The 22,931-nt window shown below is 49.7% G+C and overlaps 16 protein-coding genes across 16 annotated transcripts; 8 read left to right on the forward strand and 8 right to left on the reverse strand.

Moving 5' to 3' along the window:
• The first annotated feature begins 2,953 nt into the window (after positions 1–2,953).
• On the forward strand, positions 2,954–3,331 carry LOC131259893 (histone H2A). The gene has a single exon (XM_058261500.1). The coding sequence runs from the start codon at positions 2,957–2,959 to the stop codon at positions 3,329–3,331; it is 375 nt and encodes a 124-aa protein (XP_058117483.1). The 5' UTR covers positions 2,954–2,956.
• Positions 3,332–4,216: 885 nt separating this feature from the next.
• LOC131259895 (histone H4) lies at positions 4,217–4,543 on the reverse strand. Its single transcript, XM_058261503.1, has one exon. The coding sequence runs from the start codon at positions 4,526–4,528 to the stop codon at positions 4,217–4,219; it is 312 nt and encodes a 103-aa protein (XP_058117486.1). The 5' UTR covers positions 4,529–4,543.
• Positions 4,544–4,788: 245 nt separating this feature from the next.
• LOC131264279 (uncharacterized) lies at positions 4,789–9,027 on the forward strand. The gene is made up of 4 exons (XM_058266565.1): positions 4,789–5,193; positions 6,803–7,153; positions 8,066–8,351; positions 8,597–9,027. The coding sequence occupies exons 1-4, from the start codon at positions 4,789–4,791 to the stop codon at positions 9,025–9,027; spliced, it is 1,473 nt and encodes a 490-aa protein (XP_058122548.1).
• On the reverse strand, positions 6,181–6,555 carry LOC131259938 (histone H2B). The gene has a single exon (XM_058261554.1). The coding sequence runs from the start codon at positions 6,553–6,555 to the stop codon at positions 6,181–6,183; it is 375 nt and encodes a 124-aa protein (XP_058117537.1).
• Positions 6,782–7,159, forward strand: LOC131259940 (histone H2A). The gene has a single exon (XM_058261556.1). It carries the CDS (start codon positions 6,785–6,787, stop codon positions 7,157–7,159), a length of 375 nt encoding a protein of 124 aa, XP_058117539.1. The 5' UTR covers positions 6,782–6,784.
• Positions 9,028–10,006: 979 nt separating the features above from the next.
• On the reverse strand, positions 10,007–10,381 carry LOC131259937 (histone H2B). The gene has a single exon (XM_058261553.1). It carries the CDS (start codon positions 10,379–10,381, stop codon positions 10,007–10,009), a length of 375 nt encoding a protein of 124 aa, XP_058117536.1.
• A 226-nt stretch (positions 10,382–10,607) lies between these two features.
• On the forward strand, positions 10,608–10,985 carry LOC131259939 (histone H2A). The gene has a single exon (XM_058261555.1). It carries the CDS (start codon positions 10,611–10,613, stop codon positions 10,983–10,985), a length of 375 nt encoding a protein of 124 aa, XP_058117538.1. The 5' UTR covers positions 10,608–10,610.
• A 904-nt stretch (positions 10,986–11,889) lies between these two features.
• Positions 11,890–12,216, reverse strand: LOC131259942 (histone H4). The gene has a single exon (XM_058261557.1). It carries the CDS (start codon positions 12,199–12,201, stop codon positions 11,890–11,892), a length of 312 nt encoding a protein of 103 aa, XP_058117540.1. The 5' UTR covers positions 12,202–12,216.
• A 245-nt stretch (positions 12,217–12,461) lies between these two features.
• LOC131264290 (uncharacterized) lies at positions 12,462–16,717 on the forward strand. The gene is made up of 4 exons (XM_058266575.1): positions 12,462–12,866; positions 14,474–14,824; positions 15,756–16,041; positions 16,287–16,717. The coding sequence occupies exons 1-4, from the start codon at positions 12,462–12,464 to the stop codon at positions 16,715–16,717; spliced, it is 1,473 nt and encodes a 490-aa protein (XP_058122558.1).
• LOC131259967 (histone H2B) lies at positions 13,852–14,226 on the reverse strand. The gene has a single exon (XM_058261587.1). It carries the CDS (start codon positions 14,224–14,226, stop codon positions 13,852–13,854), a length of 375 nt encoding a protein of 124 aa, XP_058117570.1.
• LOC131259972 (histone H2A) lies at positions 14,453–14,830 on the forward strand. Its single transcript, XM_058261591.1, has one exon. The coding sequence runs from the start codon at positions 14,456–14,458 to the stop codon at positions 14,828–14,830; it is 375 nt and encodes a 124-aa protein (XP_058117574.1). The 5' UTR covers positions 14,453–14,455.
• A 983-nt stretch (positions 16,718–17,700) lies between the features above and the next one.
• LOC131259968 (histone H2B) lies at positions 17,701–18,075 on the reverse strand. The gene has a single exon (XM_058261588.1). It carries the CDS (start codon positions 18,073–18,075, stop codon positions 17,701–17,703), a length of 375 nt encoding a protein of 124 aa, XP_058117571.1.
• A 226-nt stretch (positions 18,076–18,301) lies between these two features.
• On the forward strand, positions 18,302–18,679 carry LOC131259971 (histone H2A). Its single transcript, XM_058261590.1, has one exon. The coding sequence runs from the start codon at positions 18,305–18,307 to the stop codon at positions 18,677–18,679; it is 375 nt and encodes a 124-aa protein (XP_058117573.1). The 5' UTR covers positions 18,302–18,304.
• An 885-nt stretch (positions 18,680–19,564) lies between these two features.
• Positions 19,565–19,876, reverse strand: LOC131259970 (histone H4). The gene has a single exon (XM_058261589.1). The coding sequence runs from the start codon at positions 19,874–19,876 to the stop codon at positions 19,565–19,567; it is 312 nt and encodes a 103-aa protein (XP_058117572.1).
• A 1,642-nt stretch (positions 19,877–21,518) lies between these two features.
• LOC131260081 (histone H2B) lies at positions 21,519–21,893 on the reverse strand. Its single transcript, XM_058261742.1, has one exon. It carries the CDS (start codon positions 21,891–21,893, stop codon positions 21,519–21,521), a length of 375 nt encoding a protein of 124 aa, XP_058117725.1.
• A 226-nt stretch (positions 21,894–22,119) lies between these two features.
• LOC131260083 (histone H2A) lies at positions 22,120–22,497 on the forward strand. Its single transcript, XM_058261744.1, has one exon. The coding sequence runs from the start codon at positions 22,123–22,125 to the stop codon at positions 22,495–22,497; it is 375 nt and encodes a 124-aa protein (XP_058117727.1). The 5' UTR covers positions 22,120–22,122.
• Positions 22,498–22,931: the final 434 nt, after the last annotated feature.

A 22,931-nucleotide genomic window follows, 5' to 3' on the forward strand; every position in this document is an offset into this window, starting at 1 on the left:
AAAATCCCACTTGTGGATTTTCTTCACCAGCAGGCCATCGACGTCGCATTCATCACCGAAACCCAGCTGAGACCGAACATCAACTTCTCGCTGCCGCACCACATATTTCTTCGATTGGATCGCCATCCCAACGCCGGTCGAGGTGGAGGTGTAGCTATTGCCATCAGACGAGGCTTACACTTCACTCAGCTGCCACACCTCAAAACATCACTAATTGAGGCAATCGGTGTGGAGCTCCACTCATCCTCTGGGGTCATCCGGCTCATCGCCGCCTACTGTCCATCACAGGCTTCGCGAGGTCGGGGATCCGACGCCACCTACAAACGTGACCTGAGCATCATCACTCGGGGTAGTTCCAGATTTGTTCTCGGCGGCGACCTGAACGCACGCCATCGTCTATGGAACAACACCCGTGGGAACCTCAACGGGGATTGCCTCTTCGAGCTTACGCAACGGGGAGACCTCATCGTGGAATTTCCTGACGTGCCCACCTTCATATCATCGAGCGGTTCTGCGAGCACTCTCGACATATTTCTGACCAACATGGAGATCATGAAACCCGTTACGCTGGACGAGCTGTGCTCCGACCACTTTCCGGTGGTTACGGAGCTCAACATCGGTGCTCGTCGTGCTCCAGTTCGCCAGCGCAGGGACTACCATAATGTCGACTGGGTTCGCTTCGGCAGGCTGGTGGACAACGATATCGGTCCAGTCCACATCAACACCATCGAGGACATTGACCAAGCAGTCAACAACCTGGAGCGATCCATCAAAGCAGCAGAGGATGTTTGTGTCAGAACAAGGCCTGTCAGCGGTGAGTTTGTGCACATCGACTCCCACACCTTAACATTAATCCGGCAACGTAACAGTTTTAGACGATCATACCAGAATACTGGCATTCAATATTATAAAACTCAAGCGGCAGTTTTGGCTAGAATCATCTCCGACAGGGTGGATCGCATTCGAAATGCAAATTTTGCTAGAACCATACAGAGCTTTGGCCCTTTCACATCACCCTTCTGGAAAGTTACCAAGGTTCTAAAGAGAAAACCCAAGCCTATCCCCCCATTAAAACATGCCGGGCAGTTGTTGGTCGCTCCGGCTGAGAAGTGCGAGGCTCTCGCTTTACAGTTTGCCAGCGCTCATCTTTTGGGAGCTGACGCTGTCAGCCCATTTGAATCAAGCGTAGGCTCCACTCTGGCGCGGCTTGAGGCAACTGACTTCTCGGTCCCGCGAGAGGAAAAAGTGACCATTGGAAATGTATGCCAAGCACTTAAACGGGCAAAAAATATGAAGGCTCCCGGGCCGGACGGGCTATTTAACATCTTGATCAAAAAACTACAAATCAAAGCTCTTACCTTAATTACCACCATCTTCAATCGGTGCCTCGAGCTTGGCTACTTTCCCGGTGCTTGGAAGGCAGCAAAGGTAGTGCCGATACTTAAACCCGGTAAAGATCCCACAATTCCAGTAAGCTATCGTCCAATCAGCCTGCTTTGCGCCTTAGGCAAACTTTTTGAAAGAATTGTCCTCGATCGACTTCAGGATTGGGTAACGGAGCTGGAACTCATTCCTTCATCTCAGTTCGGCTTCCGTCCAGGGCATTCCACCACCCTCCAACTCCTGAGGTTAAAGGGATATATTCAAACTAACAAAAGTGTCTCGAAGTCAACTGCCATTGCATTTCTTGACATCGAAAAAGCCTTTGATAATGTGTGGCACAACGGCTTGGTGCACAAACTATTTTCCTTTGGTTTCCCAGTGTATATTGTTAAAATTATCAACAACTACTTAAGTCAGAGGTCTTTCAGAGTGGCGCTGAACTCTGTACTTTCAAGTGTACACTCCATTCCCGCCGGTGTGCCACAGGGGAGTTTGTTGGCCCCTTTACTATACGTCCTATACACCTCTGACCTTCCAGCTATGCCCTCTAATGGGGAAATATTTCTATTTGCTGATGACACTGCCATAGCAGTAAAGGGCAGAACCGCTGTCCAACTGAGGAGCTCGGCTCAGCGCTACCTTGACGCTTTCCTCCTGTACACGAGAGACTGGAAGATCAGGGTAAATCCAGCAAAAACCCAGGCTATCATAATACCTCATCGCCTCAGATCCACTCTTCTAAAACCTCCCCAAAATAGTCGCTTGGTAATGAGTGGAGTCCCTGTAGAGTGGTCCCCGAGAGTGGGATATTTGGGCCTAATTCTGGACCAGAGGCTTATTTTCCGGGACCATACTAAACTCATCAGAGACAAGTGCAGTACAATGGTCAAGAGCCTCTACCCCCTAATAAATCGGCGGTCAAAGCTGTCGCTTGAGAACAAGTTGGCCATCTACAAACAAGTATTCCTGCCGGTTGTTACTTATGCCGTTCCAGTGTGGAGTTCGTGTGCTCAGATTCATCGAAGCAAGATCCAGGTCTCGCTAAACAAAATTCTACGGTTAATACTGAATACAAATAGGTTAACATCTAACGCTGCAATTTACGAACGTGCAGGCGTTCTACCTCTGAACACAATAATTGACACAATCAAAGAAACCACGATACAGAAGTGCTCAACCTCTGAACATAGCACCATCCGTGCATTAGCCCGTGTTTTGAGCATGGCCTAACTTAGTTAGTTAGTAATGTGTTACGTTAGTCTATAAGTTCGAAAAAAAAAAAAAAAAAAAAAAAAAAAAAAAAAAAAAAAAAAAAAAAAAAATAGCATTACCTCTCAACTACCACAGGTATAGGCTCGAAGCCATACAGATCAAAACTCAGCAACTGCTAAAACTTCTACTGTCTTGAAAAACGTATCGTACGTTGTATCCTGACCTAAGTACTCTTTGTAAACCGATGTAGGTGTAAAATGTGAATAAAAGAAATATGTATCGTATCGTATCGTTTCGGCATAGTTCGGAAGAGAACCTCTTCGAGTGAGCACCACGTATCCCTCTCGTTAAACAATCGAAAATGTCTGGACGCGGCAAGGGTGGTAAAGTGAAGGGAAAGGCAAAGTCCCGCTCGAATCGTGCCGGTCTGCAGTTCCCGGTCGGCCGTATTCATCGTCTGCTGCGCAAGGGTAACTATGCCGAGCGCGTCGGTGCCGGCGCACCGGTGTATCTGGCGGCCGTGATGGAGTATCTGGCCGCGGAAGTGCTCGAGTTGGCCGGTAACGCCGCCCGTGACAACAAGAAGACGCGCATCATCCCGCGCCATCTGCAGCTGGCCATCCGTAACGACGAAGAGTTGAACAAGCTGCTTTCCGGTGTGACCATCGCCCAAGGTGGTGTGCTGCCCAACATTCAGGCCGTGCTGTTGCCGAAGAAGACGGAAAAGAAGGCATAAGGCGTGCTCTCTCGTGCTCACCCCGCCGCGCGGCACCGTGTCGCGCTCACAAACCCCGCCGAAGATCTCACCGTCACAAAAACCGTCCTTTTCAGGGCGACAAAATCGTGTGATAAAGGTTTATTTCACTACATTCAGTGCCCATGGCAGTTGGTTTCAGTGCAGTTTCAGCAGTAAAATGGTAAAATGGACGTAATTTCACAGTGTGGCTGGAGAACAACGAAAGAAATGTTTAAAATTAACTCAAGCAATGTGTCTCAATGTGTGAAGTAACATCGCAAGTTTGGTAGGTTAAACGGGGCAAACCATTTTGCTTCATATCAGGTATGTAGCTTTTTCCGCTCATTTCTACCCGTGGCCATGAAAAGTGATGGGTTTTGATCATCGCGTTAGAAACGGCCAACGCTACGCGCTCTACAGGTAGGGAATTTAACAATGTAAACGACCAAAGCGTTCTTTTCCCCGTATGCCACACCGAGCCCCGTGTGGTAGACCGGCGCCTTTCTACGAACTCTCAGTGGGTCGTCGTGTTAAAAAAACGAATCGGTCACATATCCGAGAATCAGAACCGTCGGTAGTGTATCGCGCATCACCACTACCACCACTACCACTACGCGCGGTACACCGTACCACTCGCTGTGTATTCCATCGGATATCGTTTCGGGCATGGGGAATGGGGTAAGAGAAGGAGAGGAGTAGTCAAGTCGCATTTCTTTTGTTTTTTTTTTTTCTGCCGTTCTTGGCGGCAAATGTGCCGGAGCGTCGGGAGAGCCACAAAAGCTTAGTTTGATACGAATGAGCAGGAAATATATCTTTCTGGAACAGTTTTGGTGGTCCTGAAAAGGACCGATTTTTTTTGTAACACAAGGGGGCTGTTCGCGCAGCTTAACCTCCGAAACCGTACAGGGTGCGTCCCTGGCGTTTCAGGGCGTACACGACGTCCATGGCGGTGACGGTCTTGCGCTTGGCGTGCTCGGTGTACGTCACGGCATCACGGATCACGTTCTCGAGGAACACTTTCAGCACACCGCGAGTTTCTTCGTAGATCAGGCCGGAAATACGCTTCACACCGCCACGGCGAGCCAGACGGCGGATGGCCGGTTTCGTGATTCCCTGGATGTTATCACGCAGCACTTTGCGATGACGCTTGGCACCTCCTTTGCCCAGTCCCTTGCCTCCTTTTCCACGGCCGGTCATGATGCTGCTGCTTTACACAATTGGTTGATGTTGACACGATGCAAACTGAACGAACGGTTTCGGCGAACTACGATGGTTCGGCACTGAAACACGGTTTTTATTGACCCGACCTGCCCGATCGTGAGCACCCGAAGAGGGACCCGAAACTATATAAACGCGGTTTCACGGCGCGGTTCGGCCCAGTTTTGTATTACCACCACAAGTGAACAGACCCGTGTCGAACCCGATCAACGTCAACAGCATCAACAACATCAACTACGATGGCACGTACCAAGCAAACTGCCCGTAAGTCCACCGGAGGAAAGGCACCGCGCAAGCAGCTGGCCACCAAGGCGGCCCGCAAGAGTGCTCCGGCTACCGGAGGAGTGAAGAAGCCGCATCGCTACCGGCCGGGAACGGTGGCTCTGCGTGAAATCCGTCGCTACCAGAAGTCGACCGAGCTGCTGATCCGCAAGTTGCCCTTCCAGCGATTGGTGCGTGAAATCGCACAGGACTTCAAGACGGATCTGCGTTTCCAGAGCTCGGCCGTGATGGCGCTGCAGGAAGCGAGTGAAGCGTATTTGGTCGGTCTGTTCGAGGACACGAATCTGTGTGCCATCCATGCGAAGCGCGTCACCATCATGCCGAAAGACATCCAGCTTGCTCGCCGTATCCGTGGTGAACGTGCCTAAGTGACACAACGGTTCGTTTCGTTTTCAACCAAACCCAAACGGTCCTTTTCAGGACCACCAACCCGTTACCGAAAGAAGGATTATTTCGTACCCGTCCCGTCGTACACGTCCCGTGGTGCACGCTATATCGATATATATATATATAATATATATATCTATGATGATGATGATGATGAAGAAGAAGATGATGATGATAAATGGTGAACCCCTGGCTGATACATATCAGAGGTATGAGATGCAATCAACACAATACAAACCACATAATATAAACTTATATATATATATATATATTATATATAATATAATAATCTATGATGATGATGATGATGATAAATAAAAACAAAACCCAACATATGACGATAGAAATGCAATCAAACATGCCAGCCATAACCTAGCCGTGACACAAACCATAACATAATACATATGCTAACGTTTACAAACCACCAGGCAACCCCATCCGTAGGCGGCGATTTTAAGTTAGTGAGCAATTACATGCGGTGGGTTTAACGAGTTGTTAAAGAGAATCTGTTCCATATTGAACCAAGTTGAACATATATGTATTGGACGAGAAAAAAAATGACATATTGCTTTGCCTTTGGCTGTGCCATAACCATAGAAACCATAACGGAGTGCTTTAAATGTTAGTAACCGTTAGGTTTTTTCTTAAAACCACTGTTTAAAATGTTCATTCTATTCATTTACGCGCGCTTGTGTAACGCGCGGCTATGTGTGCGCCAAAACACAACGAAGTGGTGATGTTAAACTAGAAAACGGTTCGGCACACTTTTTTTTTGTTCTGTTTCTTCAACGCACAACACAAACACATTATTATTTTTCGATCTTCGTCGGTTTCTTTCTCTTCGATGAACGGAATGGAATGAAATGAAATGATTCTTGTTTGGAAAACATTTTGTGGTCCTGAAAAGGACCGTTGTTATGCGACGAGTTGGTGTGGTTTGTGACGACCACGGACGAACCAGCTTACTTCGAGCTGGTGTACTTGGTGACGGCCTTCGTGCCCTCGGACACGGCGTGCTTGGCCAGCTCACCAGGAAGCAGCAGACGGACGGCGGTCTGGATTTCGCGTGACGTGATCGTCGAACGCTTGTTGTAGTGCGCCAGGCGGGACGCTTCGGCGGCGATGCGCTCGAAGATGTCGTTCACGAAGCTGTTCATGATGCTCATCGCCTTCGACGAGATGCCAGTGTCCGGATGGACTTGCTTCAGCACCTTGTAGATGTAGATGGCGTAGCTTTCCTTGCGGGTCTTGCGCTTCTTCTTCTTGTCCGACTTGGAGATATTTTTCTGGGCCTTGCCAGACTTCTTCGCTGCCTTTCCGCTGGTTTTCGGTGCCATTGCGATTGTTTAACGTGCGTGAAACGTGTTTCCTCGTTGAGCGTCACTTCAATTTTAACGCGTTTTTCGACCCTCACTTCGGCTTTTATTCAGCGTCGGGCGAGTTCGCTGGCTGGCTTCGCTACACCTCGACGTTTATATAAACCCGGTTTCAGGTTCGTTTCGGCATAGTTCGGAAGAGAACCTCTTCGAGTGAGCACCACGTATCCCTCTCGTTAAACAATCGAAAATGTCTGGACGCGGCAAGGGTGGTAAAGTGAAGGGAAAGGCAAAGTCCCGCTCGAATCGTGCCGGTCTGCAGTTCCCGGTCGGCCGTATTCATCGTCTGCTGCGCAAGGGTAACTATGCCGAGCGCGTCGGTGCCGGCGCACCGGTGTATCTGGCGGCCGTGATGGAGTATCTGGCCGCGGAAGTGCTCGAGTTGGCCGGTAACGCCGCCCGTGACAACAAGAAGACGCGCATCATCCCGCGCCATCTGCAGCTGGCCATCCGTAACGACGAAGAGTTGAACAAGCTGCTTTCCGGTGTGACCATCGCCCAAGGTGGTGTGCTGCCCAACATTCAGGCCGTGCTGTTGCCGAAGAAGACGGAAAAGAAGGCATAAGGCGTGCTCTCTCGTGCTCACCCCGCCGCGCGGCACCGTGTCGCGCTCACAAACCCCGCCGAAGATCTCACCGTCACAAAAACCGTCCTTTTCAGGGCGACAAAATCGTGTGATAAAGGTTTATTTCACTACATTCAGTGCCCATGGCAGTTGGTTTCAGTGCAGTTTCAGCAGTAAAATGGTAAAATGGACGTAATTTCACAGTGTGGCTGGAGAACAACGAAAGAAATGTTTAAAATTAACTCAAGCAATGTGTCTCAATGTGTGAAGTAACATCGCAAGTTTGGTAGGTTAAACGGGGCAAACCATTTTGCTTCATATCAGGTATGTAGCTTTTTCCGCTCATTTCTACCCGTGGCCATGAAAAGTGATGGGTTTTGATCATCGCGTTAGAAACGGCCAACGCTACGCGCTCTACAGGTAGGGAATTTAACAATGTAAACGACCAAAGCGTTCTTTTCCCCGTATGCCACACCGAGCCCCGTGTGGTAGACCGGCGCCTTTCTACGAACTCTCAGTGGGTCGTCGTGTTAAAAAAACGAATCGGTCACATATCCGAGAATCAGAACCGTCGGTAGTGTATCGCGCATCACCACTACCACCACTACCACTACGCGCGGTACACCGTACCACTCGCTGTGTATTCCATCGGATATCGTTTCGGGCATGGGGAATGGGGTAAGAGAAGGAGAGGAGTAGTCAAGTCGCATTTCTTTTGTTTTTTTTTTTTCTGCCGTTCTTGGCGGCAAATGTGCCGGAGCGTCGGGAGAGCCACAAAAGCTTAGTTTGATACGAATGAGCAGGAAATATATCTTTCTGGAACAGTTTTGGTGGTCCTGAAAAGGACCGATTTTTTTTGTAACACAAGGGGGCTGTTCGCGCAGCTTAACCTCCGAAACCGTACAGGGTGCGTCCCTGGCGTTTCAGGGCGTACACGACGTCCATGGCGGTGACGGTCTTGCGCTTGGCGTGCTCGGTGTACGTCACGGCATCACGGATCACGTTCTCGAGGAACACTTTCAGCACACCGCGAGTTTCTTCGTAGATCAGGCCGGAAATACGCTTCACACCGCCACGGCGAGCCAGACGGCGGATGGCCGGTTTCGTGATTCCCTGGATGTTATCACGCAGCACTTTGCGATGACGCTTGGCACCTCCTTTGCCCAGTCCCTTGCCTCCTTTTCCACGGCCGGTCATGATGCTGCTGCTTTACACAATTGGTTGATGTTGACACGATGCAAACTGAACGAACGGTTTCGGCGAACTACGATGGTTCGGCACTGAAACACGGTTTTTATTGACCCGACCTGCCCGATCGTGAGCACCCGAAGAGGGACCCGAAACTATATAAACGCGGTTTCACGGCGCGGTTCGGCCCAGTTTTGTATTACCACCACAAGTGAACAGACCCGTGTCGAACCCGATCAACGTCAACAGCATCAACAACATCAACTACGATGGCACGTACCAAGCAAACTGCCCGTAAGTCCACCGGAGGAAAGGCACCGCGCAAGCAGCTGGCCACCAAGGCGGCCCGCAAGAGTGCTCCGGCTACCGGAGGAGTGAAGAAGCCGCATCGCTACCGGCCGGGAACGGTGGCTCTGCGTGAAATCCGTCGCTACCAGAAGTCGACCGAGCTGCTGATCCGCAAGTTGCCCTTCCAGCGATTGGTGCGTGAAATCGCACAGGACTTCAAGACGGATCTGCGTTTCCAGAGCTCGGCCGTGATGGCGCTGCAGGAAGCGAGTGAAGCGTATTTGGTCGGTCTGTTCGAGGACACGAATCTGTGTGCCATCCATGCGAAGCGCGTCACCATCATGCCGAAAGACATCCAGCTTGCTCGCCGTATCCGTGGTGAACGTGCCTAAGTGACACAACGGTTCGTTTCGTTTTCAACCAAACCCAAACGGTCCTTTTCAGGACCACCAACCCGTTACCGAAAGAAGGATTATTTCGTACCCGTCCCGTCGTACACGTCCCGTGGTGCACGCTATATCGATATATATATAATATATATATATATATATATCTATGATGATGATGATGATGAAGAAGAAGATGATGATGATAAATGGTGAACCCCTGACTGAGACATATCAGAGGTATGAGATGCAATCAACACAATACAAACCACATAATATAAACTTATATATATTATTATATATAATATAATAATCTATGATGATGATGATAAATAAAAACAAAACCCAACATATGACGATAGAAATGCAATCAAACATGCCAACCATAACCTAGCCGTGACACAAACCATAACATAATACATATGCTAACGTCTACAAACCACCAGGCAACCCCATCCGTTTTCGGCGATTTTAAGTTAGTGAGCAATTACATGCGGTGGGTTTAACGAGTTGTTAAAGAGAATCTGTTCCATATTGAACCAAGTTGAACATATATGTATTGGACGAAAAAAAAAATGACACATTGCTTTGCCTTTGGCTGTGCCATAACCATAGAAACCATAACGGAATGCTTTAAATGTTAGTAACCGTTAGGTTTTTTCTTAAAACCACTGTTTAAAATGTTCATTCAATTCATTTACGCGCGCTTGTGTTACGCGCGGCTATGTGTGCGCCAAAACACAACGAAGTGGTGATGTTAGAACTAGAACACGGTTCGGCACACTTTTTGTTCTGTTTCTTCAACGCACAACACAAACACATTATTATTTTTCGATCTTCGTCGGTTTCTTTCTTTCTTTCTCTTCGATGAACGGAATGGAATGGAATGAAATGATTCTTGTTTGGAAAACATTTTGTGGTCCTGAAAAGGACCGTTGTTATGCGACGAGTTGGTGTGGTTTGTGACGACCACGGACGAACCAGCTTACTTCGAGCTGGTGTACTTGGTGACGGCCTTCGTGCCCTCGGACACGGCGTGCTTGGCCAGCTCACCAGGAAGCAGCAGACGGACGGCGGTCTGGATTTCGCGTGACGTGATCGTCGAACGCTTGTTGTAGTGCGCCAGCCGGGACGCTTCGGCGGCGATGCGCTCGAAGATGTCGTTCACGAAGCTGTTCATGATGCTCATCGCCTTCGACGAGATGCCAGTGTCCGGATGGACTTGCTTCAGCACCTTGTAGATGTAGATGGCGTAGCTTTCCTTGCGGGTCTTGCGCTTCTTCTTCTTGTCCGACTTGGAGATATTTTTCTGGGCCTTGCCAGACTTCTTCGCTGCCTTTCCGCTGGTTTTCGGTGCCATTGCGATTGTTTAACGTGCGTGAAACGTGTTTCCTCGTTGAGCGTCACTTCAATTTTAACGCGATTTTCGACCTTCACTTCGGCTTTTATTCAGCGTCGGGCGAGTTCGCTGGCTGGCTTCGCTACACCCCGACGTTTATATAAACCCGGTTTCAGGTTCGTTTCGGCATAGTTCGGAAGAGAACCTCTTCGAGTGAGCACCACGTATCCCTCTCGTTAAACAATCGAAAATGTCTGGACGCGGCAAGGGTGGTAAAGTGAAGGGAAAGGCAAAGTCCCGCTCGAATCGTGCCGGTCTGCAGTTCCCGGTCGGCCGTATTCATCGTCTGCTGCGCAAGGGTAACTATGCCGAGCGCGTCGGTGCCGGCGCACCGGTGTATCTGGCGGCCGTGATGGAGTATCTGGCCGCGGAAGTGCTCGAGTTGGCCGGTAACGCCGCCCGTGACAACAAGAAGACGCGCATCATCCCGCGCCATCTGCAGCTGGCCATCCGCAACGACGAAGAGTTGAACAAGCTGCTTTCCGGTGTGACCATCGCCCAAGGTGGTGTGCTGCCCAACATTCAGGCCGTGCTGTTGCCGAAGAAGACGGAAAAGAAGGCATAAGGCGTGCTCTCTCGTGCTCACCCCGCCGCGCGGCACCGTGTCGCGCTCACAAACCCCGCCGAAGATCTCACCGTCACAAAAACCGTCCTTTTCAGGGCGACAAAATCGTGTGATAAAGGTTTATTTCACTACATTCACCCGCCCAGCAGTTGATTTCAGTGCAGTTTCAGTAGTTAAATGGTTAAATGGACGTAATTTCACAGTGTGGCTGGAGAACAACGAAAGAAATGTTTAAAATTAACTCAAGCAATGTGTCTCAATGTGTGAAGTAACATCGCAAGTTTGGTAGGTTAAACGGGGCAAACCATTTTGCTTCCTATCAGGTATGTAGCTTTTTTCGCTCATTTCTACCCGAACACATTCGTTGGTGGTGGTGGCCATGAAAAGTGATGGGTTTTGATCATCGCATTAGAAACGGCCAACGCTACGCGCTCTACAGGTAGGGAATTTAACAATGTAAACGACCAAAGCGTTCTTTTCCCCGTATGCCACACCGAGCCCCGTGTGGTAGACCGGCGCCTTTCTACGAACTCTCAGTGGGTCGTCGTGTTAAAAAAACGAATCGGTCACATATCCGAGAATCAGAACCGTCGGTAGTGTATCGCGCATCACCACTACCACCACTACCACTACGCGCGGTACACCGTACCACTCGCTGTGTATTCCATCGGATATCGTTTCGGGCATGGGGAATGGGGTAAGAGAAGGAGAGGAGTAGTCAAGTCGCATTTCTTTTGTTTTTTTTTTTTCTGCCGTTCTTGGCGGCAAATGTGCCGGAGCGTCGGGAGAGCCACAAAAGCTTAGTTTGATACGAATGAGCAGGAAATATATCTTTCTGGAACAGTTTTGGTGGTCCTGAAAAGGACCGATTTTTTTTGTAACACAAGGGGGCTGTTCGCGCAGCTTAACCTCCGAAACCGTACAGGGTGCGTCCCTGGCGTTTCAGGGCGTACACGACGTCCATGGCGGTGACGGTCTTGCGCTTGGCGTGCTCGGTGTACGTCACGGCATCACGGATCACGTTCTCGAGGAACACTTTCAGCACACCGCGAGTTTCTTCGTAGATCAGGCCGGAAATACGCTTCACACCGCCACGGCGAGCCAGACGGCGGATGGCCGGTTTCGTGATTCCCTGGATGTTATCACGCAGCACTTTGCGATGACGCTTGGCACCTCCTTTGCCCAGTCCCTTGCCTCCTTTTCCACGGCCGGTCATGATGCTGCTGCTTTACACAATTGGTTGATGTTGACACGATGCAAACTGAACGAACGGTTTCGGCGAACTACGATGGTTCGGCACTGAAACACGGTTTTTATTGACCCGACCTGCCCGATCGTGAGCACCCGAAGAGGGACCCGAAACTATATAAACGCGGTTTCACGGCGCGGTTCGGCCCAGTTTTGTATTACCACCACAAGTGAACAGACCCGTGTCGAACCCGATCAACGTCAACAGCATCAACAACATCAACTACGATGGCACGTACCAAGCAAACTGCCCGTAAGTCCACCGGAGGAAAGGCACCGCGCAAGCAGCTGGCCACCAAGGCGGCCCGCAAGAGTGCTCCGGCTACCGGAGGAGTGAAGAAGCCGCATCGCTACCGGCCGGGAACGGTGGCTCTGCGTGAAATCCGTCGCTACCAGAAGTCGACCGAGCTGCTGATCCGCAAGTTGCCCTTCCAGCGATTGGTGCGTGAAATCGCACAGGACTTCAAGACGGATCTGCGTTTCCAGAGCTCGGCCGTGATGGCGCTGCAGGAAGCGAGTGAAGCGTATTTGGTCGGTCTGTTCGAGGACACGAATCTGTGTGCCATCCATGCGAAGCGCGTCACCATCATGCCGAAAGACATCCAGCTTGCTCGCCGTATCCGTGGTGAACGTGCCTAAGTGACACAACGGTTCGTTTCGTTTTCAACCAAACCCAAACGGTCCTTTTCAGGACCACCAACCCGTTACCGAAAGAAGGATTATTTCGTACCCGTCCCGTCGTACACGTCCCGTGGTGCACGCTATATCGATATATATATAATATATATATATATATATATCTATGATGATGATGATGATGAAGAAGAAGATGATGATGATAAATGGTGAACCCCTGACTGAGACATATCAGAGGTATGAGATGCAATCAACACAATACAAACCACATAATATAAACTTATATATATTATTATATATAATATAATAATCTATGATGATGATGATAAATAAAAACAAAACCCAACATATGACGATAGAAATGCAATCAAACATGCCAACCATAACCTAGCCGTGACACAAACCATAACATAATACATATGCTAACGTCTACAAACCACCAGGCAACCCCATCCGTTTTCGGCGATTTTAAGTTAGTGAGCAATTACATGCGGTGGGTTTAACGAGTTGTTAAAGAGAATCTGTTCCATATTGAACCAAGTTGAACATATATGTATTGGACGAAAAAAAAAATGACACATTGCTTTGCCTTTGGCTGTGCCATAACCATAGAAACCATAACGGAATGCTTTAAATGTTAGTAACCGTTAGGTTTTTTCTTAAAACCACTGTTTAAAATGTTCATTCAATTCATTTACGCGCGCTTGTGTTACGCGCGGCTATGTGTGCGCCAAAACACAACGAAGTGGTGATGTTAGAACTAGAACACGGTTCGGCACACTTTTTGTTCTGTTTCTTCAACGCACAACACAAACACATTATTATTTTTCGATCTTCGTCGGTTTCTTTCTTTCTTTCTCTTCGATGAACGGAATGGAATGGAATGAAATGATTCTTGTTTGGAAAACATTTTGTGGTCCTGAAAAGGACCGTTGTTATGCGACGAGTTGGTGTGGTTTGTGACGACCACGGACGAACCAGCTTACTTCGAGCTGGTGTACTTGGTGACGGCCTTCGTGCCCTCGGACACGGCGTGCTTGGCCAGCTCACCAGGAAGCAGCAGACGGACGGCGGTCTGGATTTCGCGTGACGTGATCGTCGAACGCTTGTTGTAGTGCGCCAGCCGGGACGCTTCGGCGGCGATGCGCTCGAAGATGTCGTTCACGAAGCTGTTCATGATGCTCATCGCCTTCGACGAGATGCCAGTGTCCGGATGGACTTGCTTCAGCACCTTGTAGATGTAGATGGCGTAGCTTTCCTTGCGGGTCTTGCGCTTCTTCTTCTTGTCCGACTTGGAGATATTTTTCTGGGCCTTGCCAGACTTCTTCGCTGCCTTTCCGCTGGTTTTCGGTGCCATTGCGATTGTTTAACGTGCGTGAAACGTGTTTCCTCGTTGAGCGTCACTTCAATTTTAACGCGATTTTCGACCTTCACTTCGGCTTTTATTCAGCGTCGGGCGAGTTCGCTGGCTGGCTTCGCTACACCCCGACGTTTATATAAACCCGGTTTCAGGTTCGTTTCGGCATAGTTCGGAAGAGAACCTCTTCGAGTGAGCACCACGTATCCCTCTCGTTAAACAATCGAAAATGTCTGGACGCGGCAAGGGTGGTAAAGTGAAGGGAAAGGCAAAGTCCCGCTCGAATCGTGCCGGTCTGCAGTTCCCGGTCGGCCGTATTCATCGTCTGCTGCGCAAGGGTAACTATGCCGAGCGCGTCGGTGCCGGCGCACCGGTGTATCTGGCGGCCGTGATGGAGTATCTGGCCGCGGAAGTGCTCGAGTTGGCCGGTAACGCCGCCCGTGACAACAAGAAGACGCGCATCATCCCGCGCCATCTGCAGCTGGCCATCCGTAACGACGAAGAGTTGAACAAGCTGCTTTCCGGTGTGACCATCGCCCAAGGTGGTGTGCTGCCCAACATTCAGGCCGTGCTGTTGCCGAAGAAGACGGAAAAGAAGGCATAAGGCGTGCTCTCTCGTGCTCACCCCGCCGCGCGGCACCGTGTCGCGCTCACAAACCCCGCCGAAGATCTCACCGTCACAAAAACCGTCCTTTTCAGGGCGACAAAATCGTGTGATAAAGGTTTATTTCACTACATTCACCCGCCCAGCAGTTGATTTCAGTGCAGTTTCAGTAGTTAAATGGTTAAATGGACGTAATTTCACAGTGTGGCTGGAGAACAACGAAAGAAATGTTTAAAATTAACTCAAGCAATGTGTCTCAATGTGTGAAGTAACATCGCAAGTTTGGTAGGTTAAACGGGGCAAACCATTTTGCTTCCTATCAGGTATGTAGCTTTTTTCGCTCATTTCTACCCGAACACATTCGTTGGTGGTGGTGGCCATGAAAAGTGATGGGTTTTGATCATCGCATTAGAAACGGCCAACGCTACGCGCTCTACAGGTAGGGAATTTAACAATGTAAACGACCAAAGCGTTCTTTTCCCCGTATGCCACACCGAGCCCCGTGTGGTAGACCGGCGCCTTTCTACGAACTCTCAGTGGGTCGTCGTGTTAAAAAAACGAATCGGTCACATATCCGAGAATCAGAACCGTCGGTAGTGTATCGCGCATCACCACTACCACCACTACCACTACGCGCGGTACACCGTACCACTCGCTGTGTATTCCATCGGATATCGTTTCGGGCATGGGGAATGGGGTAAGAGAAGGAGAGGAGTAGTCAAGTCGCATTTCTTTTGTTTTTTTTTTTTCTGCCGTTCTTGGCGGCAAATGTGCCGGAGCGTCGGGAGAGCCACAAAAGCTTAGTTTGATACGAATGAGCAGGAAATATATCTTTCTGGAACAGTTTTGGTGGTCCTGAAAAGGACCGATTTTTTTTGTAACACAAGGGGGCTGTTCGCGCAGCTTAACCTCCGAAACCGTACAGGGTGCGTCCCTGGCGTTTCAGGGCGTACACGACGTCCATGGCGGTGACGGTCTTGCGCTTGGCGTGCTCGGTGTACGTCACGGCATCACGGATCACGTTCTCGAGGAACACTTTCAGCACACCGCGAGTTTCTTCGTAGATCAGGCCGGAAATACGCTTCACACCGCCACGGCGAGCCAGACGGCGGATGGCCGGTTTCGTGATTCCCTGGATGTTATCACGCAGCACTTTGCGATGACGCTTGGCACCTCCTTTGCCCAGTCCCTTGCCTCCTTTTCCACGGCCGGTCATGATGCTGCTGCTTTACACAATTGGTTGATGTTGACACGATGCAAACTGAACGAACGGTTTCGGCGAACTACGATGGTTCGGCACTGAAACACGGTTTTTATTGACCCGACCTGCCCGATCGTGAGCACCCGAAGAGGGACCCGAAACTATATAAACGCGGTTTCACGGCGCGGTTCGGCCCAGTTTTGTATTACCACCACAAGTGAACAGACCCGTGTCGAACCCGATCAACGTCAACAGCATCAACAACATCAACTACGATGGCACGTACCAAGCAAACTGCCCGTAAGTCCACCGGAGGAAAGGCACCGCGCAAGCAGCTGGCCACCAAGGCGGCCCGCAAGAGTGCTCCGGCTACCGGAGGAGTGAAGAAGCCGCATCGCTACCGGCCGGGAACGGTGGCTCTGCGTGAAATCCGTCGCTACCAGAAGTCGACCGAGCTGCTGATCCGCAAGTTGCCCTTCCAGCGATTGGTGCGTGAAATCGCACAGGACTTCAAGACGGATCTGCGTTTCCAGAGCTCGGCCGTGATGGCGCTGCAGGAAGCGAGTGAAGCGTATTTGGTCGGTCTGTTCGAGGACACGAATCTGTGTGCCATCCATGCGAAGCGCGTCACCATCATGCCGAAAGACATCCAGCTTGCTCGCCGTATCCGTGGTGAACGTGCCTAAGTGACACAACGGTTCGTTTCGTTTTCAACCAAACCCAAACGGTCCTTTTCAGGACCACCAACCCGTTACCGAAAGAAGGATTATTTCGTACCCGTCCCGTCGTACACGTCCCGTGGTGCACGCTATATCGATATATATATATATAATATATATATCTATGATGATGATGATGATGAAGAAGAAGATGATGATGATAAATGGTGAACCCCTGGCTGATACATATCAGAGGTATGAGATGCAATCAACACAATACAAACCACATAATATAAACTTATATATATATATATATATATTATATATAATATAATAATCTATGATGATGATGATGATGATAAATAAAAACAAAACCCAACATATGACGATAGAAATGCAATCAAACATGCCAGCCATAACCTAGCCGTGACACAAACCATAACATAATACATATGCTAACGTTTACAAACCACCAGGCAACCCCATCCGTAGGCGGCGATTTTAAGTTAGTGAGCAATTACATGCGGTGGGTTTAACGAGTTGTTAAAGAGAATCTGTTCCATATTGAACCAAGTTGAACATATATGTATTGGACGAGAAAAAAAATGACATATTGCTTTGCCTTTGGCTGTGCCATAACCATAGAAACCATAACGGAGTGCTTTAAATGTTAGTAACCGTTAGGTTTTTTCTTAAAACCACTGTTTAAAATGTTCATTCTATTCATTTACGCGCGCTTGTGTAACGCGCGGCTATGTGTGCGCCAAAACACAACGAAGTGGTGATGTTAAACTAGAAAACGGTTCGGCACACTTTTTTTTTGTTCTGTTTCTTCAACGCACAACACAAACACATTATTATTTTTCGATCTTCGTCGGTTTCTTTCTCTTCGATGAACGGAATGGAATGAAATGAAATGATTCTTGTTTGGAAAACATTTTGTGGTCCTGAAAAGGACCGTTGTTATGCGACGAGTTGGTGTGGTTTGTGACGACCACGGACGAACCAGCTTACTTCGAGCTGGTGTACTTGGTGACGGCCTTCGTGCCCTCGGACACGGCGTGCTTGGCCAGCTCACCAGGAAGCAGCAGACGGACGGCGGTCTGGATTTCGCGTGACGTGATCGTCGAACGCTTGTTGTAGTGCGCCAGGCGGGACGCTTCGGCGGCGATGCGCTCGAAGATGTCGTTCACGAAGCTGTTCATGATGCTCATCGCCTTCGACGAGATGCCAGTGTCCGGATGGACTTGCTTCAGCACCTTGTAGATGTAGATGGCGTAGCTTTCCTTGCGGGTCTTGCGCTTCTTCTTCTTGTCCGACTTGGAGATATTTTTCTGGGCCTTGCCAGACTTCTTCGCTGCCTTTCCGCTGGTTTTCGGTGCCATTGCGATTGTTTAACGTGCGTGAAACGTGTTTCCTCGTTGAGCGTCACTTCAATTTTAACGCGTTTTTCGACCCTCACTTCGGCTTTTATTCAGCGTCGGGCGAGTTCGCTGGCTGGCTTCGCTACACCTCGACGTTTATATAAACCCGGTTTCAGGTTCGTTTCGGCATAGTTCGGAAGAGAACCTCTTCGAGTGAGCACCACGTATCCCTCTCGTTAAACAATCGAAAATGTCTGGACGCGGCAAGGGTGGTAAAGTGAAGGGAAAGGCAAAGTCCCGCTCGAATCGTGCCGGTCTGCAGTTCCCGGTCGGCCGTATTCATCGTCTGCTGCGCAAGGGTAACTATGCCGAGCGCGTCGGTGCCGGCGCACCGGTGTATCTGGCGGCCGTGATGGAGTATCTGGCCGCGGAAGTGCTCGAGTTGGCCGGTAACGCCGCCCGTGACAACAAGAAGACGCGCATCATCCCGCGCCATCTGCAGCTGGCCATCCGTAACGACGAAGAGTTGAACAAGCTGCTTTCCGGTGTGACCATCGCCCAAGGTGGTGTGCTGCCCAACATTCAGGCCGTGCTGTTGCCGAAGAAGACGGAAAAGAAGGCATAAGGCGTGCTCTCTCGTGCTCACCCCGCCGCGCGGCACCGTGTCGCGCTCACAAACCCCGCCGAAGATCTCACCGTCACAAAAACCGTCCTTTTCAGGGCGACAAAATCGTGTGATAAAGGTTTATTTCACTACATTCAGTGCCCATGGCAGTTGGTTTCAGTGCAGTTTCAGCAGTAAAATGGTAAAATGGACGTAATTTCACAGTGTGGCTGGAGAACAACGAAAGAAATGTTTAAAATTAACTCAAGCAATGTGTCTCAATGTGTGAAGTAACATCGCAAGTTTGGTAGGTTAAACGGGGCAAACCATTTTGCTTCATATCAGGTATGTAGCTTTTTCCGCTCATTTCTACCCGTGGCCATGAAAAGTGATGGGTTTTGATCATCGCGTTAGAAACGGCCAACGCTACGCGCTCTACAGGTAGGGAATTTAACAATGTAAACGACCAAAGCGTTCTTTTCCCCGTATGCCACACCGAGCCCCGTGTGGTAGACCGGCGCCTTTCTACGAACTCTCAGTGGGTCGTCGTGTTAAAAAAACGAATCGGTCACATATCCGAGAATCAGAACCGTCGGTAGTGTATCGCGCATCACCACTACCACCACTACCACTACGCGCGGTACACCGTACCACTCGCTGTGTATTCCATCGGATATCGTTTCGGGCATGGGGAATGGGGTAAGAGAAGGAGAGGAGTAGTCAAGTCGCATTTCTTTTGTTTTTTTTTTTTCTGCCGTTCTTGGCGGCAAATGTGCCGGAGCGTCGGGAGAGCCACAAAAGCTTAGTTTGATACGAATGAGCAGGAAATATATCTTTCTGGAACAGTTTTGGTGGTCCTGAAAAGGACCGATTTTTTTTGTAACACAAGGGGGCTGTTCGCGCAGCTTAACCTCCGAAACCGTACAGGGTGCGTCCCTGGCGTTTCAGGGCGTACACGACGTCCATGGCGGTGACGGTCTTGCGCTTGGCGTGCTCGGTGTACGTCACGGCATCACGGATCACGTTCTCGAGGAACACTTTCAGCACACCGCGAGTTTCTTCGTAGATCAGGCCGGAAATACGCTTCACACCGCCACGGCGAGCCAGACGGCGGATGGCCGGTTTCGTGATTCCCTGGATGTTATCACGCAGCACTTTGCGATGACGCTTGGCACCTCCTTTGCCCAGTCCCTTGCCTCCTTTTCCACGGCCGGTCATGATGATGCTGCTTTACACAATTGGTTGTTGTTGACACGATGCAAACTGAACGAACGGTTTCGGCGAACTACGATGGTTCGGCACTGAAACACGGTTTTTATTGACCCGACCTGCCCGATCGTGAGCACCCGAAGAGGGACCCGAAACTATATAAACGCGGTTTCACGGCGCGGTTCGGCCCAGTTTTGTATTACCACCACAAGTGAACAGACCCGTGTCGAACCCGATCAACGTCAACAGCATCAACAACATCAACTACGATGGCACGTACCAAGCAAACTGCCCGTAAGTCCACCGGAGGAAAGGCGCCGCGCAAGCAGCTGGCCACCAAGGCGGCTCGCAAGAGTGCTCCGGCCACCGGAGGAGTGAAGAAGCCGCATCGCTACCGGCCGGGAACGGTGGCTCTGCGTGAAATCCGTCGCTACCAAAAGTCGACCGAGCTGCTGATCCGCAAGTTGCCCTTCCAGCGATTGGTGCGTGAAATCGCACAGGATTTCAAGACGGATCTGCGTTTCCAGAGCTCGGCCGTGATGGCGCTGCAGGAAGCGAGTGAAGCGTATTTGGTCGGTCTGTTCGAGGACACGAATCTGTGTGCCATCCACGCGAAGCGCGTCACCATCATGCCGAAAGACATCCAGCTTGCTCGCCGTATCCGTGGTGAACGTGCTTAAGTGACAACGGTTCGTTTCGTTTTCAACCAAACCCAAACGGTCCTTTTCAGGACCACCAACCCGTTACCGAAAGAAGGATTATTTCGTACCCGTCCCGTCGTACACGTCCCGTGGTGCACGCTATATCGATATATATATATATAATATATATATCTATGATGATGATGATGATGAAGAAGAAGATGATGATGATAAATGGTGAACCCCTGACTGAGACATATCAGAGGTATGAGATGCAATCAACACAATACAAACCACATAATATAAACTTATATATATTATTATATATAATATAATAATCTATGATGATGATGATAAATAAAAACAAAACCCAACATATGACGATAGAAATGCAATCAAACATGCCAACCATAACCTAGCCGTGACACAAACCATAACATAATACATATGCTAACGTCTACAAACCACCAGGCAACCCCATCCGTTTTCGGCGATTTTAAGTTAGTGAGCAATTACATGCGGTGGGTTTAACGAGTTGTTAAAGAGAATCTGTTCCATATTGAACCAAGTTGAACATATATGTATTGGACGAAAAAAAAAATGACACATTGCTTTGCCTTTGGCTGTGCCATAACCATAGAAACCATAACGGAATGCTTTAAATGTTAGTAACCGTTAGGTTTTTTCTTAAAACCACTGTTTAAAATGTTCATTCAATTCATTTACGCGCGCTTGTGTTACGCGCGGCTATGTGTGCGCCAAAACACAACGAAGTGGTGATGTTAGAACTAGAACACGGTTCGGCACACTTTTTGTTCTGTTTCTTCAACGCACAACACAAACACATTATTATTTTTCGATCTTCGTCGGTTTCTTTCTTTCTTTCTCTTCGATGAACGGAATGGAATGGAATGAAATGATTCTTGTTTGGAAAACATTTTGTGGTCCTGAAAAGGACCGTTGTTATGCGACGAGTTGGTGTGGTTTGTGACGACCACGGACGAACCAGCTTACTTCGAGCTGGTGTACTTGGTGACGGCCTTCGTGCCCTCGGACACGGCGTGCTTGGCCAGCTCACCAGGAAGCAGCAGACGGACGGCGGTCTGGATTTCGCGTGACGTGATCGTCGAACGCTTGTTGTAGTGCGCCAGCCGGGACGCTTCGGCGGCGATGCGCTCGAAGATGTCGTTCACGAAGCTGTTCATGATGCTCATCGCCTTCGACGAGATGCCAGTGTCCGGATGGACTTGCTTCAGCACCTTGTAGATGTAGATGGCGTAGCTTTCCTTGCGGGTCTTGCGCTTCTTCTTCTTGTCCGACTTGGAGATATTTTTCTGGGCCTTGCCAGACTTCTTCGCTGCCTTTCCGCTGGTTTTCGGTGCCATTGCGATTGTTTAACGTGCGTGAAACGTGTTTCCTCGTTGAGCGTCACTTCAATTTTAACGCGATTTTCGACCTTCACTTCGGCTTTTATTCAGCGTCGGGCGAGTTCGCTGGCTGGCTTCGCTACACCCCGACGTTTATATAAACCCGGTTTCAGGTTCGTTTCGGCATAGTTCGGAAGAGAACCTCTTCGAGTGAGCACCACGTATCCCTCTCGTTAAACAATCGAAAATGTCTGGACGCGGCAAGGGTGGTAAAGTGAAGGGAAAGGCAAAGTCCCGCTCGAATCGTGCCGGTCTGCAGTTCCCGGTCGGCCGTATTCATCGTCTGCTGCGCAAGGGTAACTATGCCGAGCGCGTCGGTGCCGGCGCACCGGTGTATCTGGCGGCCGTGATGGAGTATCTGGCCGCGGAAGTGCTCGAGTTGGCCGGTAACGCCGCCCGTGACAACAAGAAGACGCGCATCATCCCGCGCCATCTGCAGCTGGCCATCCGCAACGACGAAGAGTTGAACAAGCTGCTTTCCGGTGTGACCATCGCCCAAGGTGGTGTGCTGCCCAACATTCAGGCCGTGCTGTTGCCGAAGAAGACGGAAAAGAAGGCATAAGGCGTGCTCTCTCGTGCTCACCCCGCCGCGCGGCACCGTGTCGCGCTCACAAACCCCGCCGAAGATCTCACCGTCACAAAAACCGTCCTTTTCAGGGCGACAAAATCGTGTGATAAAGGTTTATTTCACTACATTCACCCGCCCAGCAGTTGATTTCAGTGCAGTTTCAGTAGTTAAATGGTTAAATGGACGTAATTTCACAGTGTGGCTGGAGAACAACGAAAGAAATGTTTAAAATTAACTCAAGCAATGTGTCTCAATGTGTGAAGTAACATCGCAAGTTTGGTAGGTTAAACGGGGCAAACCATTTTGCTTCCTATCAGGTATGTAGCTTTTTTCGCTCATTTCTACCCGAACACATTCGTTGGTGGTGGTGGCCATGAAAAGTGATGGGTTTTGATCATCGCATTAGAAACGGCCAACGCTACGCGCTC

This window comes from Anopheles coustani, chromosome 3 (assembly GCF_943734705.1).
Source record: "Anopheles coustani chromosome 3, idAnoCousDA_361_x.2, whole genome shotgun sequence".
Lineage (NCBI taxonomy): Eukaryota > Metazoa > Arthropoda > Insecta > Diptera > Culicidae > Anopheles > Anopheles coustani.

What these genes read in the sequence shown, in the direction of transcription:
- LOC131259968 (XM_058261588.1), bottom strand. Translation starts at nt 18,075, where the DNA reads ATGGCACCGAAAACCAGCGGAAAGGCAGCGAAGAAGTCTGGCAAGGCC.
- LOC131260083 (XM_058261744.1), top strand. Translation starts at nt 22,123, where the DNA reads ATGTCTGGACGCGGCAAGGGTGGTAAAGTGAAGGGAAAGGCAAAGTCC.
- LOC131259939 (XM_058261555.1), top strand. Translation starts at nt 10,611, where the DNA reads ATGTCTGGACGCGGCAAGGGTGGTAAAGTGAAGGGAAAGGCAAAGTCC.
- LOC131260081 (XM_058261742.1), bottom strand. Translation starts at nt 21,893, where the DNA reads ATGGCACCGAAAACCAGCGGAAAGGCAGCGAAGAAGTCTGGCAAGGCC.
- LOC131259940 (XM_058261556.1), top strand. Translation starts at nt 6,785, where the DNA reads ATGTCTGGACGCGGCAAGGGTGGTAAAGTGAAGGGAAAGGCAAAGTCC.
- LOC131259971 (XM_058261590.1), top strand. Translation starts at nt 18,305, where the DNA reads ATGTCTGGACGCGGCAAGGGTGGTAAAGTGAAGGGAAAGGCAAAGTCC.
- LOC131259942 (XM_058261557.1), bottom strand. Translation starts at nt 12,201, where the DNA reads ATGACCGGCCGTGGAAAAGGAGGCAAGGGACTGGGCAAAGGAGGTGCC.
- LOC131259938 (XM_058261554.1), bottom strand. Translation starts at nt 6,555, where the DNA reads ATGGCACCGAAAACCAGCGGAAAGGCAGCGAAGAAGTCTGGCAAGGCC.
- LOC131259967 (XM_058261587.1), bottom strand. Translation starts at nt 14,226, where the DNA reads ATGGCACCGAAAACCAGCGGAAAGGCAGCGAAGAAGTCTGGCAAGGCC.
- LOC131259893 (XM_058261500.1), top strand. Translation starts at nt 2,957, where the DNA reads ATGTCTGGACGCGGCAAGGGTGGTAAAGTGAAGGGAAAGGCAAAGTCC.
- LOC131259937 (XM_058261553.1), bottom strand. Translation starts at nt 10,381, where the DNA reads ATGGCACCGAAAACCAGCGGAAAGGCAGCGAAGAAGTCTGGCAAGGCC.
- LOC131264279 (XM_058266565.1), top strand. Translation starts at nt 4,789, where the DNA reads ATGGCACGTACCAAGCAAACTGCCCGTAAGTCCACCGGAGGAAAGGCA. An exon ending in GCCGTATCCGTGGTGAACGT is followed by an intron (nt 5,194 to 6,802) that starts GCCTAAGTGACA and finishes GGACGCGGCAAG; the next exon opens with GGTGGTAAAGTGAAGGGAAA. An exon ending in CGAAGAAGACGGAAAAGAAG is followed by an intron (nt 7,154 to 8,065) that starts GCATAAGGCGTG and finishes GAAACCGTACAG; the next exon opens with GGTGCGTCCCTGGCGTTTCA.
- LOC131264290 (XM_058266575.1), top strand. Translation starts at nt 12,462, where the DNA reads ATGGCACGTACCAAGCAAACTGCCCGTAAGTCCACCGGAGGAAAGGCA. An exon ending in GCCGTATCCGTGGTGAACGT is followed by an intron (nt 12,867 to 14,473) that starts GCCTAAGTGACA and finishes GGACGCGGCAAG; the next exon opens with GGTGGTAAAGTGAAGGGAAA. An exon ending in TGCCTCCTTTTCCACGGCCG is followed by an intron (nt 16,042 to 16,286) that starts GTCATGATGCTG and finishes CAACGTCAACAG; the next exon opens with CATCAACAACATCAACTACG.
- LOC131259970 (XM_058261589.1), bottom strand. Translation starts at nt 19,876, where the DNA reads ATGACCGGCCGTGGAAAAGGAGGCAAGGGACTGGGCAAAGGAGGTGCC.
- LOC131259972 (XM_058261591.1), top strand. Translation starts at nt 14,456, where the DNA reads ATGTCTGGACGCGGCAAGGGTGGTAAAGTGAAGGGAAAGGCAAAGTCC.
- LOC131259895 (XM_058261503.1), bottom strand. Translation starts at nt 4,528, where the DNA reads ATGACCGGCCGTGGAAAAGGAGGCAAGGGACTGGGCAAAGGAGGTGCC.